This window comes from Lepidothrix coronata, unplaced genomic scaffold, assembly GCF_001604755.1.
Source record: "Lepidothrix coronata isolate B3197 unplaced genomic scaffold, Lepidothrix_coronata-1.0 Scaffold331, whole genome shotgun sequence".
Taxonomy (NCBI): domain Eukaryota; kingdom Metazoa; phylum Chordata; class Aves; order Passeriformes; family Pipridae; genus Lepidothrix; species Lepidothrix coronata.
Window position 1 is genome coordinate 155202 of NW_016690511.1, and position 21326 is coordinate 176527.

A 21326-nucleotide genomic window follows, 5' to 3' on the forward strand; every position below is an offset into this window, starting at 1 on the left:
TGGAATGTCAGAAATAGGATTGAGAAGGTTAAAATAAGCCACAGCTTCCCCTGGCACTTCCGTCATATTTCTGTCAGCCTGCAGAATAAGAAAACAAATCATACATGCTGAGCAGAAATGAGAAGAGGGTGAACTGCATGAGTCATTTCTCTTCCAGGCAAATGAGTTGGACTTGTATGGCTTTGGTCTATATTGGGAGCAGGCCCTGAAGGCTTCTCACTTCCTGGATGGCAACCATGTGACATGACTTCCCGAGTGACTGTCTCCAGTCAGGCAGTGAGTAGGATTTTCAGTATGTGTGAGGCCAACTTGGTCTAAATCTCTCTGATCTGAAAAAGGGCAGAGAAAGAAGGGAAACCTATTTATGTGTCAGGGCTGTACATTAAGGGAAAATGTGGCTTTTCTGAGGCAGAAAGCCAACCAACCATTTGTGTATTTGGTATTTCTTGTTATGAGTGAGTTGGGTGCTGTGGAACTTTTTCAAGACTGGTCTCTCAGAGTTGCATTATTGTCTGGGTCATGAAAAAGGAGTGCTGCAGATTTCCATGCCCAGAACTGTGGTTTGTGCTACATTTTACAGGATATTGTTTTGTTTTAAATATAGAAAAATGATTACTAGAGGGCTGGGTTAGAGCAGCTAACCAGGCAACTGCACCCATATTAGGCAGCCCCACTTGTCTCAGTGTTTCTAAAATTTAATTTCTTTTTAACTTGCTTGTAATTCCTTTAGGTGATGCAAATTGTGAGCTCTTAGTTTGCATTTGGTCCAGGTCCCCTTTGCTTGACCTGAGCCCAACCACTGAGCCAGTTTACAATCAGTTAGAATACAGAACAATCTCTCTTCCAAGAACAGGCAGACTTTTCACATGATGGTTAGTGCTGTTTCACCTTCTTGAAAAGATAGGAGTAATGCTCGAGCTGCTGTGGTGGCAGAGGGTTCCTTGTGGCCAGCCTGGCAGACCTCAGCTGGGAGGTGAGTGCCTTTCACAGCACAGCTGGGTGCTTGCAAACACCACCACCCTGACACAGGGGAGAGGGGAGCAGGAGCAAGGGAACAAAAGGCGACCAGAGCACCACAATGACAACTTGTGTGTCCTTTATTGAAATAGTTACAACTGCAGCTCTGGAAAAAAGACTGTGAATGCCTTGTTGCTGTTCATGTATGAGGAAAATGATGGTGGTGAGGGGGTTGCGTTATGATTATATACACCTTTCATTATACAAGGGGCACAAAGGTGATCAGAGACAGAGTGCACCACATCTCAGTGTTAAACACCCAGCATCTAACAAAACAAACCCTATACAGCTTGGAAAGAGGGCTCTGGCCTTCCTCCTGGCTCCCCTGCCCCAGTATTTGATGGTGTGAATTTGGAGTGCTGGGCCAGGTTCCTGTCACTGACCCTCACAGGCACCTGGCAGATGAGTGGAGGGATCTGACACCTCCTAAATCATTTTACAGCAGTGGCTTCCCCCTCTGTGCAGGGACTAAGCCATGGCAGTTGTCAAGCAGCTCCAGCTCTGGCTAATCACAGACACTCAGCAGCTTGCAAGGGCACTTACTCCACCAGCACTACCTTTCAGTCATTAGGATTCATGCATTTCTCTTGTCCTTCACCCATTCACTGAGTAAAAGACGTGTGGCTCTGAGAGAAACCGCCATAGAAAACTCTCATGCAACTTTCAAATGAACCATCCCAAACCTTTTAACCATTGAGACTTTTCTCTATCAAGCTGATGTGGTGCTCTCAGCATCTTTTTAGAGCTCAGCTGGCAGCATTACAATCCTCTAACAAGCCCCATGATGGCTATGGTGCTTCTGAGCATGGCTTTAAGTGGAATCATGGGGATGCTCCAGGAGTCCACTGGCTGTCTCTCTTTGGTGATCCCCACCAGCAGCCTGCTTAGTGCATCCCTGCCTGGAACTTCTCCAAACTTAATTCTGCTGGAGTGCACCGGGCCATGTACTCTGGGTGGGAACTATAGTGCTTCTCTGAACCAGCATCAGTGCTGTTGAAGCCTGGGCAGTCTCAGCGTATGGACTGACAACTTTCTGGCTAGATGGGACTTTGCTTCAGCATCCACTTGACAACATTGTTGTCAACTTCCACAACTGTTTGATCTCATGCTAAAGCCAAGTCCTGCTCAAGTCCCTCTTAGCATGACTAGGAATTTGATTATTATTTGATTATTATGCTCCATCCATACTGCCTCTGGAAAGGGACATCATTTACAGAAAAATAACGTCACCTTTCACTGGGACTGAAAGGACCAGCTACTCCCAGAGGACACTGAAGAACATTCATAGCCGTGTCAAAGTGACAGTGCTAAAGTCCTTCATAGCAACTGTGTCTCTCTCAAATGCTAGCTTTGGGGAAGGTATGAAAGAATTAATGCACAATTAATTGGGGAAGAAGCAATCTTGAGGTTAAAATGTGACATATGCTGTCTGTCAGTGAGTGCTGGACTTTGGACTCTGGCCTCCAGTTGGTATTTTTGGAACCCAGACTCAACCAGTAATGGATGTGGGCTGTGAGTTAGACCATGGGGGACAACAGACGAGCAGAGCAAAGCAGCAGTGATTTCTGGAATGGTGGTGAAGGATCTTCCTTTGGATGAATGGTGGTGATGAACAGTGAATAATGGTAAGTTTTGTGCAAGTGTAAAGATTTTTAACTAATTCTGACAGAGCATGAGCTGTCTCAATTCTCCAGTCATCCACACACATCGGCAGCTGACTGAAGAAAATAAAGCAGAGTTTCTCCTTTCCTGCTATAAAAAGAAATAGAGTCAGGCCCTGTACAGGTCAGCTAATTCATGGACAGGGAGATTGTGGTGGCATTCACCCCACTACACACCCAGCCAGTGAAATCTCTTCCATCAAAAAAGGGCATAAAGAAAACAGAAGGACAACCCCCCTGTCCCCACCCTTCCTACCAAAATGATTATTGAATCCCAACGTTACATACACATTAGTGTCACTTTACACTTGTTGTCCCATGCAGCCTGCTAAATTCTTTGCACCCTGATCACACATTACAGAATATTTTCTGTTGCACGTACACAAAAAAATATTTAGCTCCTCCACATCCATTGCCCTAGACAAATGTTTCTTCGGCAAAGGCCACCGTGTCACGCTCCTCTGCAGCCACGTCTGCCAGCGGTTGACTCCTGAGCCACTCCACCCTGCTCTGGAGGAGTTCATTCTCCACTGCTTCCACTTCCACTGTGGGACAAGGCTCTGTTTCATCGTGCTTGAAATACTCCCTGATGGTTTTTCGGATGTAGGCAGGGAGGATGATGTGGATGGTATGGCTGAAGGTGTCAAAGCCCTCGCTCTGGGTTGGCGCCTGCGCCGTTTCCACTGGCTGGCTCTCCAGCTCCTCGGGAGTGGAGGCACTCTGGGGGCTCTCTTTGTGCTTGGCATGTGGGGGTGGGACCTTTGGTTCATGGTGGTAACGCCTGGAGATGGACTGCAGAACAAGGGGGGTGTTCTGCCCATAGAAAACTGTCTGGGGGATGTGGACTCTTACAGTCTGCAAACCCTTGGACAGGCTCTGCTCATTGGTGCTGCTAGGCAAGTCACAACTGCTGATGTTTGCCACAGATCTCTCCTCCTTCTCCTCTCCCACTGGAGACCCCCAAGAGCTTTCTTTATCTGGGGCTACATAAAAAGTTATCTTAGTGCGCTTCAGGCTTTCCTGGCTCAGCAGGCAAGCATCAGTGCTTTTGGTTTCTATGTTCTTCACTGTCTTCTCCCTGTGCTGCTGGTGGCTGACCTGTGGGGATGTCTTGCTGGATGGGCTGGCAGCTGGGAATTCAGGTTTTTGTTCAATTTCTTTGGTATAATCCTGGTTCCTGAGCCCCAGGCTGTGGCACCCTGCACAACTCAGCTGTATCTCCTCTTCTTCCCAGTCAATGTCAGTGAGTGGGCTTCTCACAGCAGCTCTGCTGACAGATGGAAAACTATTCCTCTCTCCAAAGCAATGACTGCTCTCTCCAGGCTTGGGTTCATACTCATGGAAACTGTCCAGGTCACATGGAGGTAAAAGCACAGGAGACATGAGGGATTTGTGCCACTCTTTTGGGGACCTCTTGGCAACCTTGGGGGACACAGCATGAAGCCTGGCAGAAGTGCCAAACATGAACGGCTGAGATGAGACATCTGTGGGACTAATGGCTGATGACTCTGAGCAGTACGAGAAAGCACTGTCTAAGGAGCTGAGTGAGGAAGCAGATGGGGAGGTGGTGGTAGAGGACAGGCTGGAGAAGCTGGACCTGTTGGACGGGCTGGACTTCTGAAGGCTGAGCTGCTTCACCCTGGAGCTGGTCTGAGGTGATTGCCGCAAGTTCTGCCTGGCCTTACTAACCCCAGGGCTTAGACCTTCATCAATCAGCTTCTGGCTCTCCACTTGCAGCTGCCTGAGCCTGTGCATGTAATCTGTGTGGCTGCGCATGATGGTGGCATCGCAGCTGGACTGGCGGGCCACCGGCTCGTGGCCCTGGGCAGGGAGCTGGGAGCTCAGGCAGACACTGGGTTCTGATGAGCACCGGTCCCGGGCCAGGCTGAGCGAGTGGGTGGAGCCGATGGAGCAGAAAGAACTATCCTCTTCCAGGAGGTCACAACTGTCTGTACTGGCATTCATTTGGGCTTTGCTTTGGTAGCAGGCTGTGATCTCACTGAACAAGTCCCAGTCCTCCTGATCCTCATTCAGTAACAAGCTGCTGGGTGGTTCAAAAATGGCATCTGTTTCAGGTTCCAGGTGGTGCTTTGGCCCCTCTGGGTCACAAGCAGAAAACTCCAACTCATCAGAGGAATCACCATGCTGAGCCAAGCCTATGCCTAGGGCAGAGGACACAAATTAATTTGTTGCCATGTATATAGTACCTTACAACCAAGGCAGGGAAATTATATCAAGCCCATAGAAAAACAAAGATGATCCATTATTTTCACAGGGACTAATAAAAAATTCTGTCTTGATGACCTAAGCTTTCAACACGGGCCTGTATTCATAGGTTAGTTAACAGACAACTCCATCACTTTCCATTCAACCATGTGGTTTAACTTTACAGACCTAACCTGGAAAAGAAAAAAAAAGACTGCTGGGACATGACAGTGCTAAGGCTACACTAAATTACTGCAATGGCTGGAGTAGGTTGAACAGCAGCCCCAGAGAGAGGCAGTCATCCCCAGGGACACATTCGAGGTTCTGCTCCTCGTCCCTCTGCTTTGCCATCTCTTTCTGCCTGTGCTTGCCAGGCAAAGGGAAAACCAAACTCAGCTTGTTTTCAATGCATTTCCTTAGATGAGACAAGAAGGTAAAGCAAACTCTTTTGTATGAGGACTTTACCTATTAAAAGATTTTAAATTTCTCTGGAAGATATAGACCCACCAACTTACCCAGAGATTCTGCTGAGTTTTTGGACTTCTTTTTGTCAGGTTTTTGAAACAAGGAAGCAATATCACCCCCAAAAATCTCTCCTGAGTTTTCAATCAGGAACTGCACTAACAAGGCCACCTAGCAAAATAGGAATTCACAGGTTTAGTTTCATGAAAATGGAGCTAGCCATTTACAGCAAGTAAAATCATTCCCAGATTGTTCCTTTTCTTTTGACAAAGATATAATTTCCTCAAGAGGCTGTTAATAATGTGGCAATGTGTCTGTATGAACTACACCTGAGGCAAGAATATGAGCTACATGAACTGCTACTGTGAGCCAGATACAGCATGTTCTACAATTTTCCTTACTCTTGCTAACACCTCATAAGCTACAAGCAAACATTCCTCCCCTCTGGTGCACTGTCATGCTCACTGCTTACTTTGTCCCAGCTGAAGTGGCAGTGTCCAACTTCAGTTGCTCCAGTTTTTTTGTGCTTGCTTGACAACATAGGAAGTCCATCTGGTAAAAGCAGCTACTGCTTCCCTTTCCACCCTGAGGGGCTAAACCCCCCTCCTAGTGTGGGCACAGCTGCACAGGGAAAAGGGCGAGGCCTGGACGCCATGCAGCCATCACTGCCACTGGTGTTATGCCCTCCTTTAGCCTACAAAATACAGTGAAAGGGGGAGACAGACATGAGCCCAAGCCGATGGAAGATTACCTTCTTTGTAGACTGGCTCTCCTCCTCAGGCCCAGTGGGACTTGGTAGCCACAGCATATTGGGTGCTATGCAAAGAGCCAGGTTAAAGGCATTCATTTGATTCACGCCGGAATTCTGCTCAATATGATGGAGGACTCCAAAGAGGTGTCTGAGTAAGATGAGGTTAGCCTCTGGAAGCTGGTTGACAAGACTTTTCGGGGGTGGGAAAAAAAAAAACACTGCTGTTCACAAACATCTGCTCTTCAAATACCAGAGGTTGCTTCTCAAAAATTTTTGCCCTGTTCTGCCCCTTTGCACCCAGTCTGAGACATTCACATTTGATAATAAAGTGAGACTGTGTCACTACTCTCCACCAGCTCATGTGAGAGCCACAACTCTACATCCATATTGCCTATCTGCTGTGGTCCCAGAGCTGGAGGGACAAGGAACTTGGGTCTAGAGCATGTGGGAAGGAGCCCACAATGCCTTGACAAGACGGGGCCCGCCTGAAGGAGACGCACCCAGCTCCAGGCCAGCAGCACTGCCGTGCCCCGTGCTACGGACACTGCGGAGGAAGGAGGCCCAGGCCAAATGGTACGGTTCAAAAACTGACTTGAGCCATGGTTGAATATACTGGATATGCCACAGGAGGCTGATAAGCTGCTCTTGCTCAGGGCAGCCGTTTCAAGGCAGTAAAGCTGTTTTCAAGGTCCCAGTGGCCACTTTGACAGGGCTGTTTCTTCTAACTGCCAATATGATGATCAGTGCCATTTTGTTCACATAAGACAAAAGTTACTGTCATTAAGGATCTAATTCTTCTAACTTTGGTGTACTCCTGGTAGCTTAATTATTGTGCTTTTTCAGTTTACTGGTTCTGGTAATTTGAACTGGTCATCAGAAAACAATTTTATAATCGCTTCTCTGGGGTAAGAAATGTTAATGATGTTCATAAAAGACCACTGAAAGGAAAATGTTCTGATCAGTGACACTGGCCATCAGCAATAGCTCCACTATGGCCTGGAGCATTGCCAGGAATCTCCTAGAAGATGAAGGCTATTCTCAGGGCTGTATGCTCCCCCTTTTTCCACCAAAAGAAGCTTTGACAAAGGCTTTTACGAACCTTTTGATAGCTTCAATCTTATGTGCCCGATTTTCCGTGTCCACAGCTTCCATCCACAGTCCATGCAAGTCTGAGGATAGAACACTGTCAGGTATATTTCGGAGAAAATCCTGAATTAAATATATATATGCAGAGCAGTCTGGTCAGTTTTGAATTCCTGGTTTCAGTTTCACAATGCATATAGTCACTGCTTATTCATATTAAGCACAAGACAAAACAACATGACACAAATATGTTTATTGTCCCCTCCCACACCCATCAAGCTGTCCTACTCAAGTTCTCCCATGGCAGCACTGCAGAATAAATAGGCAGCCCTCCTGTTTTACCCCTTCTTCAGACCACAACTGATCTCTGCTACAGCAGAGGACTCAGCCCTGAGGCTGTGCACAGATCTCTCTGAAACATTCCTCAGCTAGGAGGACTGCTGCTTTTTCACAGGGGACTATTTAAAAACTCAGTGTATGTCTTGCGTTGGAAAGTGCCTGAATATCCTCCCAGTCAACGGCTTTTTGTATCAGGCCAACAAGAACATGAGACAGGGATGGTTTTTGATGCAGTTGATGTCTGAATTATTCTGACCAATTTGCCAGTGCAAAATATAGGCTTTTTCTTACTAAAACATGGGTCTTATCACAAGCTTCATCCCTCAACTGCCACAACCCCTCTGCTTGGGTTTAGCACCTGCTTTCCTTCTTGCTTACTGGCTAATCAGAGGGTGAAGGCTTGGGGTCCAGAGAGCACAGGCCAGCTCCTTTAAGCTGTCTGGGGGGTTCCAGAGCAGTTGCCCTCAAATGGTACAAGTCCTCCCAAAGCTCCTGAAGCCTCTTCTGTGCATCCAGAAACAACAAAGAGCATCTGTGCTGCTGCCACCAAAGGGCTTCATGCACATGTCAGGGCAGCATCTGAACTGCTGAGTGTGGGCTCTGGCATGTTCTTTGGCACTGGACAGACACCATGGCTGTCTTGCAGGTGGACATCATTTTATTTCCTGCTGGAGGTACTTTGGTCCAGGGAGATACAAAATGAAGCCCTGTCCTGAGGGCCACTGCACGTCTGCACGTGAAAAGAAGTGTCAGGCAGATACCTCTGTGCACACAGACGGACCAAGCCATCAGCCGAGAATGTACCTTGCTGGAAAATGCTTTCTGTTCCTCGAAATCTTCCCTACCCATAAAGACTCATGTTGCTTCCTTAAAGAAGGAAGGTACCATTAGCCCAGACAGCTGAGTTACTTGGCCAAACATACCGTGATGACAGCTGCAGCCACAAAGACTGACTCTCCATCCACCTGAACATCATCTCCAGAGTTCAGCTTCTCTTTCAACTCCTTGCAAGTCTTGGCATTGGCAGACCGTCTGAAAATGCCCCTAGTAGAGGGACCTTCATGGTACAACAGGAGCAGCATATCCTAAGAGAAAGCCCAGTTGTACTTAAAAGCCTAACTCTTTACCCTCTTGTTTGTGTGTATCACACTTCATGTGTTGTAACATAATCAATAATGGGAAGAGAAAAATATGAGAGATTTATCCTGATTTAACTGGGGACAAGAACCTGACAGCCAAGTTGCATGTACAGTTCCTGTGGGTATGCTTATCCTGTGACAAGCATGAGACCAGAGGACTCTTGTAGTGAGTGAGGTCTAGGCTATGCAGCATAGTAGGATCCATTGACATTGCCCCTTGTCAGCTGGTGATGACCTGGTTGGAGACACCCACTGAAACAGGACAGACATCTGTGAATGAAGTGATATGATTACCCAGAAGAAGGATGTTCCTGCCCTTGTTATTGAGCTGCATCGGAAACTCAAGCAAATGATGGTCCTCTTCCCCATTCAAATCTCATAAATACTGCAAGTGGCTTTAAATTCTGGGCTAAACATGTCAAGTTTGTGTCAGGACAAACAGTCCAGACTGTTCCTTACCATGATTGGCTTGGGAAGGATCCCATCAGGACAGACAGAGGTCAGGGACAGGCCGAAGAGCTTCCGTGGGGTAGTAGGTGACTGTGAAGGAGGGCTGCCCGTGGGAGTGCTGGTGCTGCGGCGCAGGGCCCAGTCAATCAAGGACTTCTTCCTCTTGGTGTGTTTCTGCAGTGACTCTGAAGGAAAACACAGAACTCTGTTACACACCTTTCTGTCCTTCCTGCTGGCCAGCGAGTGATCAGTGATGGAGGTGGAGTTCACAGCAAAACAAGGACTTCCTACTCTCCCCTGTTTATTAACTGCACTCTCAGTGGGGATGGTCAGACAATATACAGCAGTGAAACCACTTGTTCATCTCTCAACCATCAGCAAAACTCTCAATCAATCACCATTCTTCAGGGAACCTTCCTGTCTGTGCAGCATGAGAATCTCTTCACTCTTGTGACCAGTGACAGGACTTGAGGGAACAGCATGAAGCTGAGTTGAGGGAGGTTTAGGTTAGACCTCAGGAAAAGGTTCTTCCCCCAGAGGGTATTTGGGCACTGAACAGGCTCCCCAGGGAAGTGGTCACATCACCAAGCCTGACAGAGCTCAAGGAGTGTTTGGACAATGCTCTCAGGCACATGGTGGGATTGCTGGGGTGTCCTGTGCAGGGCCAGGAGTTGCACTTGATGATCCTGATGGGGGCCTTCCAACTCAGCATATTCTGTGACTCTATGATAATTACCTGCAATTGAAAGCTAATCAAGGATTGAAAGCTAATTCTGAACATTTGCAAAGACGAATTTTGCCTCTCTGTCAGGTATGAGATCAACTCTAGGATATGTATATGATGCCAGAAAGAGTCTGACTGCCATGGAAAGCAGCAAAATCTCTGCCTGGCTATAACGCGCTCCTGCAGCCCCTACCTCTCCTCAGCTGCATTGGAGCTTGGAGTCTGCGTTTCAGGACAAACTGACACTGCTTTTCCTTTGGGAGCTGAGCAAGGAAGGAAGCCTCTGTCCCATCAGCCAGAAGAGTATTATTGTTGGTTCTTTGTTGCTGGTCAGCAGAGTCCCGGAGACAGCTCAATGCGATACTGAAGGGATGTTCGTGCCCTGTTGAGCAGAGTTGTGCAAAGAGCAAGCAAAGATGCAGAGCTATGTGAAAACAGCTCCAAATCTGGGCAGGAGGAAGCAGCCACATCCAATGGCTCCCACTGCAGCTGGGCCTCTAAACAACATTACTTGAAACTTCCACGTGTGGACTGAAGAGGCCAGGGCACATCCACACATGCATAGGATCATTGCTTTACAAATAAGTTTATCCATTTAAACCTGGCCAGTCAATCCTCATTAGCAGCTCTCCAGAACATTCTGCAACAAAGCACTATTGCAAACTGAAATGCAATGAAAACTAAATAACTACCAAAACAGTAGGATAAACATATTAGCTTCCTAACTAGAGGCTTATAAGTCACCAATGGGCTATCTAAAAATTCTGCTTCCTTCAGTTTCCAAAGTGCTTTCCTCTGGACCTACCACACTCTTGCTGAGTGACCACCTGACTGCAGCAATTTGTTTGGCTTCTGGCAGAGCCCGAAGGCAAAGGGTCTGGAAGGTGTCAGGAGATGCTCTGCCTGATGGACAAGAGCGGACATCTCTATCGCAGGCAGTGAAAGTGGGCTCAGGCTGCCCCTGAGCTCATGCTCTGCCTATGAGCAGAAGCCTGCAGAGATGAGCAGGAGAATATGACCAGCCTCTAAACCTGTAGCCCTTCAATCTCATACCAGCAGCTGTGGAGATTGGATTGGGCTTTGAGGCATGTCCTACCCCTGCATCACATTCGCTGCATAGAAGGAACTTCTTAGGCCAGCCTAAAGATCTCCCATCTATTTGAAGCATCTGCTGAGAAATATCACAGGCTCCCATCCAGAAACGTACAGATTTGCTTGGAAAAGGGAGGTAAGTGTGAAGATCTTCAAAGATGTCACCATGTTTTTTTGATTCAACGGAGATGCTGAGACCATAGAAGCCAAGTGACATCTCACAGCAGCTTGATGTCACATCTTACATCAGCAAAAGTGTCCCCACCATTGCTTCTTTAAGCAAAGAGGGCAATGTTTGTGGTGTTTCTCTGGCACATACCCTGGTATCATTTATCACTTGTTCCTTTGGTGCTAGAATTGAGGGAAGGTGGGAGAGGTCTTACCAATGAGAGGGTAAGCAGGCTCATCTTTTCCTGAGACCACCCAGAGGTGGTGTTCACTGGTCCTGCCCTGGTGGGTGAGGAAGAGAGAAGAGAAAAATATTAGTTGAAAGGGGCAGGGTGAAGGTCCATGAGGTTGCCCTCCACTCAGAAAGCAACACACAGCAAATCTAGACTTTTTGACATCCACATTGTCCTGTAAACCAGATATTGTCAGTGTCCTTAGCTAAGATCTGGCAACTGCCACTTACAGGGAGCCCAAGCTGTAGAAGGGTCTTCTTCATCACACTCTCTGCAGTTTCCACATTGGACACATTGACTGCAGTAGTCTAGAAAGGCAAACAGAGAAAATACAGGAAGCCAATAAAAAGGTATGAAGTTTGGTTGCAGTTTCCTATAGCTTGAAAATCTGGGGAGAGTGTCACTCCTCTGTCTAATGAATGTCTTTACTAAATATTCATGGATGGAAGAGCTGTACTAATTTGAACTACACCAGAAAGGACGATTGCTACACAGTGTGAAAGCTGTTCTCCACTACTTCTTCTAGCATGGGTCTATTACACCATCCACAGATTTCATCCAGCAGAAATCACAGGGGGTGGGTGGCACTCAGATGCTGTGTTTGATCACATCAGTGTTTAATTGATCATAGTGCCACTGTCACTCAAAAGGGTAAACATGGCACAATGCTGATGAACCATGAGTGTCTAGCATCGCTCTTAGAGAGGAGAGTACCCAGGGGGCAAATGTGACCCACCACACTTGGCATGAAATCAAGAAATGTATGCTAGACTGGGACACATTCCAGTAAATGAGCTCAGGAGAACATACCTGTGACTTTGTGCAATATCCTCAATTTATAGCACCGAAAATAGGGATTGGGCACTCAGCCATAAACCATCAAAGATTTTGAAGTGCAGCAGAAGGAAAAGAAAAAAGAAGCCAGAGGCCAAGAATAACCTTAAGAATTAAGTGCTCTTTGGTGAGGGTCTGGCTACCTCCTGATTTCTCAAACCAAAACTCTCCCAGTGGGCTTCCAGTGGGAAGGATGCAGATAGCCACATGCACACCCTCTAAACCTTTTTGTCTGGGACTTGAATTTGAAACAGGAATAGCAGCACAGCCCTGCCTTCCTGCCCCTACCCCACAGACCCCTGTGTAGTCTTGATCTGATGAGCAGGTTCTTAGCTTTACTTACAGAAGAACAGTTGTCGTCATCCAGCACAAAGATCTGAAGGGTCAGATTCTTCAGGCATTCATTCTGTTTTACCTCACTGATATGCCTGAAAGCCAAAGAAAAGGGGAAGGACTATAATTTCCCAACCACACTGGAGAAGGACCCTAAAATTTGGATGGGACATCTTCCTTGGTACTGTAATAAATACAGATTAAATATGACATATATGAATGGAATGTTCATAGTGTGGTCACGTGCTCCTGGCTTTTATATCCACCTGGAGCCCAAAGACTAGCAACTCTCCCATATGCAGTACTTCAGTGCAAATAGATGTGTCCTGCATAACACCTCCCAGTGTTCTCTCAGGATCACTAATGTTCTCCACAAATCAGAAGATTTCTTCCCCTCTCTGTACCTGTAAAAACACTTTTGTCTGTGTGTTAGTGGAAACAACACGTAAAACAAAACAGGAAAAAGAAAATGCTGTTGTCTCTGGATGCCACAAAATACAAACTTTAGTTCAAATCAAAAAAACATCTGAATCATCACTAACAGTTGTGACATTTCCACAGTGATTAGTAAAGTCAACCTCCAGCTCCAAAGGAAAAAGGATGCTCCAACAATATCATCTTCTGATGGATCCCATTTTCTCCCAAATGTTAACACCAATTTTGCATTCATCCAGGGGCTTCTATATTCGGATTTCAAGGGTGGATTTTTCAAACAGGAGTTAGACACTTAATGTGCTGAAAATCAGAGTGCAGTTTGATACCTAGCATGGTGAATTTGTCTGAGGGCCATAGAGGAACCACCCAGGAGGAGAATGAAAAGAGGGTCACTTACCACAGTAACGCTGACAGCCATCGTTCCTTCACATCAGCTGAGCTGAAGACAAAAAGGGAGGCAGATCATCAAACAAGTGCTGAGCGGGTAACAGCCTTTGGAAACTCTACCCAATTTCATTTATATATAGCTGTAAGTCAAAGTTCCTTCCTGCAAAGCCCTGGAACAAAAGCACAGTCCTTTCCTTCTTCTGTTCTATTTTAACAAATAACAATAATAACAACAACAACAAAAAACGGCAAAAAACTGGACCACATTTCCTGTTGGACTGGTGAGCGTTCAGATAAGGGACAAATATCTTTCTGTCAAGTTGGAGCTAACTCGTACTGTGGGCCCTTGTTATTTTTGCAATGACCTTTGATTGCTATTTTCTTTCTGCTAATATTTCCTTCCCAATGTCTGCTGTTCCTAGAAGCTTCAGCTGCCAGCACAGGTTACCCACGCCTCAGAGGGAAGGAAATGGAACTGCTGTTGTGTTTGGGCTAAGACACAAACAGCAGCTTGCATATCAGAGCATGAACCCTCATCGGAAATGCATCACCTGGGCAAGACCAACATCCCAACCCTTTGAAATGATGAGACAGCAGGTATGAAAACCATGACATGTTTCCCATTTCTTTTTCCACCAAGGCAGCTGCCCCACAGATGGAAAAGCATTGGGCCAGATCAGTGCTTCCCAGCTGTGCCCACAGAACCCCTGAGGACAGAGTGACCCTTGGAGATTGCTGACCTCTCTGCTCTGTAAAAGGAAGGATGAAGAAGAAATCCCTTAGGTAGCAGTAACGTGAGTTCCCTGTGATATACCAGACTTAGATTCCATTTAGCCAGATTGGACTGTGTCAAGGTAATAAAAAGGTCACCTGCTTTTTGGTGAGCCTTATTAGCTCAGGCTTAACATTGGGACCGTCTTTGAGATGGCATTTGGATACAAATAGGCTACTCTCTAGACTGCTCCATGCTCCCCTGCATTTCTATTTTTGGGGTTAGCAATGGCTGGGCAGGCTCTGAATGGTGCTGCTTGTGCAGACCCATCTTGAGGAACCTTTGTATTTTATATTCCAATATGGTGGCCTTGGGACACCCTGGCAAAAGACTGCAGGTTTGCCCAGGAGCTGCCTAAGCCACACTAAGGATGGATAAAGGATTCAATCCTGGCACAAGGTCACCTGACATTTTTCACTGACATAACTAACCTATCCTTCATAATGAAAAATTCTCAAGCTAGGACTAGTCTCCTACAGAGATGGTGGATGGCAGTTGCTCGAACAACATGCTTATAAGTTATCTGGTAGCTCAAGCTGTTTTGCTAAGAGCAGATTTGGTCGTGATGTTGCAGGATGCTGTGCAGCTGCATCCTGTATCAACACTATATCAACACTTGCAAGGATTGGTCCTCTAAAAGGCTCTCAGGGATGAACCTGCAGATATCCTTCTAAAATGACGTCTCCCAACATCTAAATTTTTACCACACTGCCTAATGTGAGTGGAAGTCCTTTATTCAATGGGGAAAAGTGCAGGGGTAGAGTTCAGGGCCCTATAGCCTCAGTCATTGTTTCACTTGACACATGGGAGACCTGGGCAGCTACTGGGATGCAGAGGGAGGTCTGTTGTCTGAAAAGATACCTGAAGGTGACAACATAGTTGGTGGTAGGCCAGCCAATGACAAATGAATTCTCGGGACTCATCTTTTTCTCTGTCACTTCGCTGAGGCAGGTGCCGGTCCACACTTCACTCAGATGCACTTGCTTTTTCAGCTTCAGGCTGGAGGAGGATCTGTAATGGAAATTAGGAATTCCTTAGGCCAGATCCTAACACCTAGACCTCCAGAGTCTGGTCATGCCCCTTCCAGTCACATAGATGTAGTGACAGATCTTAATTTAAATGTGGCAGAAGAAGTCAGACTGGGAGTCAGTTTTGTCCTTCTGCCTCTTGCCCTCATGGTATATCTTCAAGCAACCTCCTAAGGGAAAGGCTGAAACTGATTAGACAACCTTTTCCTTCAGGAATATGGAGTGAAACATTAATACCAAGAAGAATTTCTGAAGGTGGGTGAGATGCCACATTTTAGATCCACATTTGGGAAGAAGCATTGTTTTGAAGACTGCTGATTGCTCCACAGATAGATCAGAACCTCAGAGAATCATTGAATCTCCTGAGTTGAAAGGGACCCACAAGGATCACTGAGTCCAACTCCTGGTCCTGCACCGGACAGCTCCAAGAATCCCACCATGTGATGGGAGCTGAGCCTAGTTTCAACAGCACATACTGGGGAGAAGGAGTGAGTGTGAATTCCTCTTACTTGGACTTGGCAATGACCACCACATCGCTGAACAAGATCAGATGTCTTTCCTGGGTCTGCAGGCCCACAGTTAGCTGTACTCGCTCATCCAGGATGAAGGTGGAGCCTGGGCTGCTGAACACCCTACTTGGCAGTCCATTGTCCAAATGGGAAGAGGAAAGGGTAGTTTCCCTAAAGGAGCAAGAAAAAATTACAAGACTTCGTCAGAAGCTTTTCTTGGAAGGGTTTGTGATTCGACACAGATGTCTGTTTTGGAGGAGCCCATCAGCCCCATGCCTCTCCCAGCACTATCCCTATTGCTCTCTTGTATGACATGCATTTGCCTACCCCTGCCCAATTAATTCACCAGCCTCAGACAGATGGAAAAATGCCTAAATGCCCACAGCAAATCTAGAGAGGTTAAGCTGCCAAAATAGTTCTTTTTGAGTAATTTCTCACTCAGGTAAAAGACTTATTTCCTGCACACGTGTGTGAGCTATGACTTGAAAAGAGAAAGCCCATGGCTTGTGGCACAGCTCAGACAGGCATGGGGGGAACTGTCCTTTCTGCACGTTTTCCATCCAGACTGAACTGCTTGTCAGTGCAAGGGCTGCAGCACAAAGACAAGGAACTGCATGTACTCATCCAATTCCAAACATCTGATTCTGGCTTGCCTGGCTGCCATCCAGTATCTTGTTTCCACTGAGATTCACATAGGTGCTGATCATTTCCAAAAAAACCTGAGGGTTTTTGCATGTTGACTGCAGTCAACAAGCCATCATGGGAATTAAACCAGACCCTCTCCCTGTGCTCTTCCCATTAGAAGAGCTCTGCCCAGCATGATCTTGCACCTCAGCACCCCCAAAGAGCACTGCTCAGCACTGCTCTGGGCTCAGGTCAGTGGTGCTGGCAGCACAACAGCTCCCACAGCCATTTCTGGGTCTCAGCAGGTGGGATGTGCCACATGAACAAGGAATAGTTCTTTGCTGATTCTTACTCGGACAGTGTGTTCATATGCCTGACCCTGACTTAATCAGTGAACCTCTGAGACACAGCCTTAGATTTATGTAGAGAGAAAAACCCCACAAATCCTCCTGTCTCCACATTTAGACAAAAACGTGTATCTTGCCTGAGAAAGGATGATGTGGAAGAGATACTTGTCTTCCCTCCACCCCTCAGCAATATTGCTCTAGTCTAAGGGCAGTCTCTATACAAACAAATGAAAAAACACATGAGCTGTAAAGGTAGTATTTTTGACTGGCCTCATAACTGAGCTCATTTCATTTCACAGGAGTGAGGTTAAAGTCAGCCAGGAGCTGCTTTTCTAAAATCATCCCCCAGTCACAGGAACACCTGCACTCTGGCAAACAGAAATTCTCTCTTTCCTTCTCACCACTCCACAGCCACCAACAAGTGAATCCTTGGTCTATGTATGTGTGGAGCTACAAACAAGAAGCTAAATCACCTTTAAATGTGATACAAAAGCTCTCCAAGTCCATCAGCTGAGCAGTGAGAGCCACAGCATCTCACAATCCCAGCAGTGGATTTCCTAAACCTGGAGGAGTTATACAGCTTTGTAAACACAACAAGATAGCAAAAAAAAAGTCTCACTGATACTCTGGTGGCCTAAGCAAAGATGGCATTGGACCAACTCCCTCCACAGCAATTCATCATGAGAAATATTTAAAGCTTCCCTCCCTCACAAGGATATTCTCCAGCCAAATAAAGGCAAGAATTTGTTTCTCTTCTTTACTTTTTTTTTCCTAGTGTAATTTAGATGGGGAAGGGGAATGAAAAAGAAGCCACATAACTTAGTCAAAAAACAACCAAAAGAAAATCAGTCCTGCCCTTTATAATAAATGGTCCTACAAAACTGACCCCACAGAAGCAGTGTATACTGTGCATCAATCACTGATGGTGTGATACAGAAGGGATATTCCTCAGGAGGGCTGCTTCAGATCAAAATGTCAATCAGTTCAGCTTTATTATCTCTTTCTTACAAGGAAAGAAAAAATCAAACTAAACAAATCCCTCAGGAAATGTTATTTATGATTCCTATCAGAGCAAGGCAGAAAGGACTGTGGTATCCCCTTATCTGTCATGGTGCTGCAGGAGGAGGACAGGATGATGTCAAGGAGTCCCACTGTTGGACTGAAGTGCTCATGTCAGGGCTAGCACTTAGTGTTTCCGAAGATGTGCACGTCTGGCACGTGGGTCCCTGTCTGCTGACACTCCTGGTGCTTAACACCTGCAGGAGCAAAGGGTGGGCAGAGACTTGATAAGCTGCAGATAAGGGAGGGAGCTTTGCACAACCTGTGCTGGTAGTAAGGGAAAGCTGCTGTACTCTGACAGGGACATGGCTGTCCTGGAGCATGGCTGAATCCCACACAGGACTGGCAGGGCGTGGGCAGGCCTCCCAGCCCTCCCTCCATCTCCAGAGGCATCTCCAGTCCCCTCACCTGCCCAGATGTACCTGTATCTGAGCCAGGGCCAAATTTCAGGGCCAGCTCTCCCACTGGCAGTCCAGCAGATGGAGCAGGGGCTGCAGAGGGCTTTGGCAGTGAGTAACCTGGGGGTGGCCAGGCAGGGAAATGGTGGAGTGGAACACTAGGATGCTCCTCAGGGATAATGCCACCGCAGCCCCGGTACGTGAGGTGGCAAATGCTGCCCCAGCCCATGTCCTGTCTAGTGCCTCGTCCCTCTCCACTTGCCCCTGCCTGCCCCTGCTGCAGGACCAAATTGGCTTCAACATTGTTAAATGAATTTGAATTCATGTGAATTTGACTTCAGTTTGCGTAGGCAGAAAGATGGAAACAGGAGTTAGAAAGGTATTTACTCAACCTGGAATGGGACTTTGACTTGCTGAGAGCTTTAGAAATGGCAGATGGGGTAGATCGTCTTCTTTGGACTATGGGCTTCATCTTCTGCAAGACAAAAAGACATTCCAGTCAGCCTGGCTACCTTGGAAGCATACCTGCTCATTGAACTCTGCGAGTTCTGTTTTCATCTACCTAATGCCCACGAAACCTCATCACTAAAAGCCATGATCTGTGCTGTCAGACACCTCCCTCCCTTTCCTGATTATAAAAACACTTGTCAACTCTCACACTTACATTTTCACAGCCAAATCTCAAAGTAATGACAAGAATAAGCAGATAAAAAACCCAAAGTATGAAGGTCAGGAAGAAGTTCCAAGCACTTATGCCAAGGAATAGTTTAAGGAGAGGTATAGGAACTCAATTTAAAACTGGACTAGACAAAGTTATGAACAGCATATAATACCGTAGGGAGTCGTACTTTATGGGCTGGAGGAATAGTAGATTTTTCTCTGTCTTTATTTTTCATGACTTACAGATTCAGCAAACAGGCTGTTATTAGGTCCCTCTCCAGGCAGCTTAACCTCAAGACACTCGTGTTTTTTTCAACAGCCACAGCCACCAAGTCTTGTATAACACAGAAATGGGGTGACTGTAACAGTGAGACCTGAGAGTTTGACATGATAACCATCCAAGTCAACATATACAGAGGTCACAGGTCTCCTTTTATTTGTTAAATTAATTTTGCCTGGATAAAGACAAGAGATTTTAGCCTGGGAGAAAAATCCTAATGTCTGTGGCTCTTGATTAGTAAGCATGGGAAAATCTGTCCCATGGCTCATTTCTAATTTCAGCATTTGCCTGTGTTAGAGCTTTAAGCGCAAGGGAGTTTAAAGCATGCTGAGAATTACTGATCTTATGATTTCTGAATGTATCAAAATAAGTAAAATCCTAAGAATAAAATAAACCAGAATTTCTGCTTGAGGAGGGAGAGTTTCTATGTAGAAAGAGTCTTCCTTTTATTAACTGTTACTTTCTGTTCTTTTCCAAGGTCTGTGCTGAACACAGAAATACTCTGTGCGAGCTCACTGGTCCCAGCTCTGAGGACACGATGCTATCTATCATGGCTCAGCACCTTACGACCACATTAACATTCTCATGATGTCAGAGGAAGGTATCCTCACATCACTGATGGAAAGGCCAAGAACAAAGTGATTTAAGTGAATTTACATGACTGGTGTTCACCACATTGTACTGGATTTTCAGAGCAGCCTGGAAGGTTGGCTGGGACTGGTTTGAAGCACATGCTCCTGATCACCCTCCTTGGAGCTACAGTGGCTCAGCATGGCTGCAAGTCTGTCTCCAGAGAGTTGTGTGATAAAGCCCAGAAGTTATGAAGTGGGCATTACTGACCACTTAAAAGTTGGTGGAAGTGATTTAACATAGGTCAGAAAAGAAATCCATGGCAGAGGCTAGCATGGAGTCCAGCAGCCAGGAAAAGGTCACCTTCCTCATCTTCCACTTAGTTTACAAGACCCCTTTTGCAGAAGGTGGCAATCCTACCAGCAAGAGCTTTCTACAACACAGACTCCTGACTCCATGCCTGATCAGATCCAACAGAGCTCTCCAAAGCAGAGATGACCTTGTGAAAAAGAGTGTACGATTTTGTAACTTAAAGTTGGAGTGGCCCTGCAAGTGTGATTTAATAAAGCAATTTTCTAATGCACGAATATTCAGCTTTGCAACATCAGTAGTGCTCCCTGAGTAGGTTCCCTGGATACGTGTACATATGTAGACAGAGACGGATAGCAATCTCTCCCTCATACCCTGATAGGACATTGCCAAGCAAAAATCTGTCTTCAGAAGTTTCACAGGGAGAACTGAATAAAAATAACATCAGCACAAAAAAGCTTGTTTTAAAAAAAGAGTCTCTACTAAAACAGAACATCTGGCTTCCAGAAGTGCCCTAATAGAATAAAATGTTCCTACAAACAACATGCAGCAAAGCACCAGTCATGCACTATCTTAGGGTGGGTGTGGTTGCCTGGGAGTGAACCCCAGCAGCTGCTGCCAGCTGCAGAGAGCACTGCTGGAGAGAGCAGGCGATGCACCTCCATGTCAGGGGCATTGCAGCAACTGCTTGACTGGCATTGTAATAAACCCTTGCTCGTGGTAGTATCTTCTGGGCCAAAGAATCCCCCGGCACATAATACCTTACTGTAGGTAAGGCAATCATTTTGGCCACCCCAAAACTACTCTCTTCTGTGGCACAAAGTGGTACCAATGACATACATGATGGAAGTATAGTGCAAGAAGACATTTTACCCAGAATGAAATTCAGGGAGTTGGTACTGGTGGATTTCTTCTCCCGACCACTGAGAAGGGTTTCAAACTGCACCTGAATGGCGGCAGTATTGCCTTCCAAGCCTTGTCTTTGCCTCTGCACTGCACCTCTCCTGAGAGGTCTGAGGGCGTGTTCCACAGCACCACTTCCAGCAGGCACTGGGCTATCCCTGGAAATGTCACGAAGGCAGAATTAGGGGTTTCCAGTGAAATGCTGTGACTACAGGACAAAAGTTACTCCCCCTACTTTCTCTCTCCAAATAAAATGCTGACATCATTAGTTGTCCAGAGTTCCAGCTGCCTGACCACAAACAGACTCTAGGAAAAACAAAAAATGACATTCCAAGCCCTCAGCCAAAGCCTCTTTGACCTTTGCCTGTCATGGTCCTTCAGCAGGACATCACTGAGATGGTGGAATCCCGTTACTATGGGTAAGGCAATCATTTTGGCCACTCTAAAACTACCATCTTACTGGAGGAACAGGACAACTAATTGGCATAATTTCACAGTTAATCTATTTAATTTGCATATTTAATACAGAAATAATAAGTTGTTCTGCCTTTGGT

At 46.3% G+C, this 21326-nt stretch overlaps 1 protein-coding gene across 2 annotated transcripts; it reads right to left on the reverse strand.

Moving 5' to 3' along the window:
• Positions 1–1087: 1087 nt before the first annotated feature.
• Positions 1088–20843, reverse strand: LOC108509080 (rho GTPase-activating protein 20-like). Of its 2 annotated transcripts, XM_017838323.1 has the most exons (15): positions 20743–20843; positions 18443–18525; positions 15623–15793; positions 14947–15096; positions 13324–13365; positions 12502–12586; positions 11555–11632; positions 11307–11373; positions 10025–10213; positions 9117–9292; positions 8442–8603; positions 7196–7305; positions 6097–6286; positions 5399–5516; positions 1088–4840 (listed from the first exon to the last, which is right to left on the reverse strand). In XM_017838323.1, the coding sequence occupies exons 2-15, from the start codon at positions 18520–18522 to the stop codon at positions 3096–3098; spliced, it is 3363 nt and encodes a 1120-aa protein (XP_017693812.1). In that variant the 5' UTR covers positions 18523–18525; positions 20743–20843; the 3' UTR covers positions 1088–3095. The 2 variants fall into 2 exon arrangements, with proteins under 2 accessions (XP_017693812.1, XP_017693813.1); XM_017838324.1 differs by lacking the exons at positions 15623–15793; positions 18443–18525; positions 20743–20843 and having other exon boundaries at positions 13324–13483; positions 14947–15057.
• Between the last annotated feature and the right edge of the window lie 483 nt (positions 20844–21326).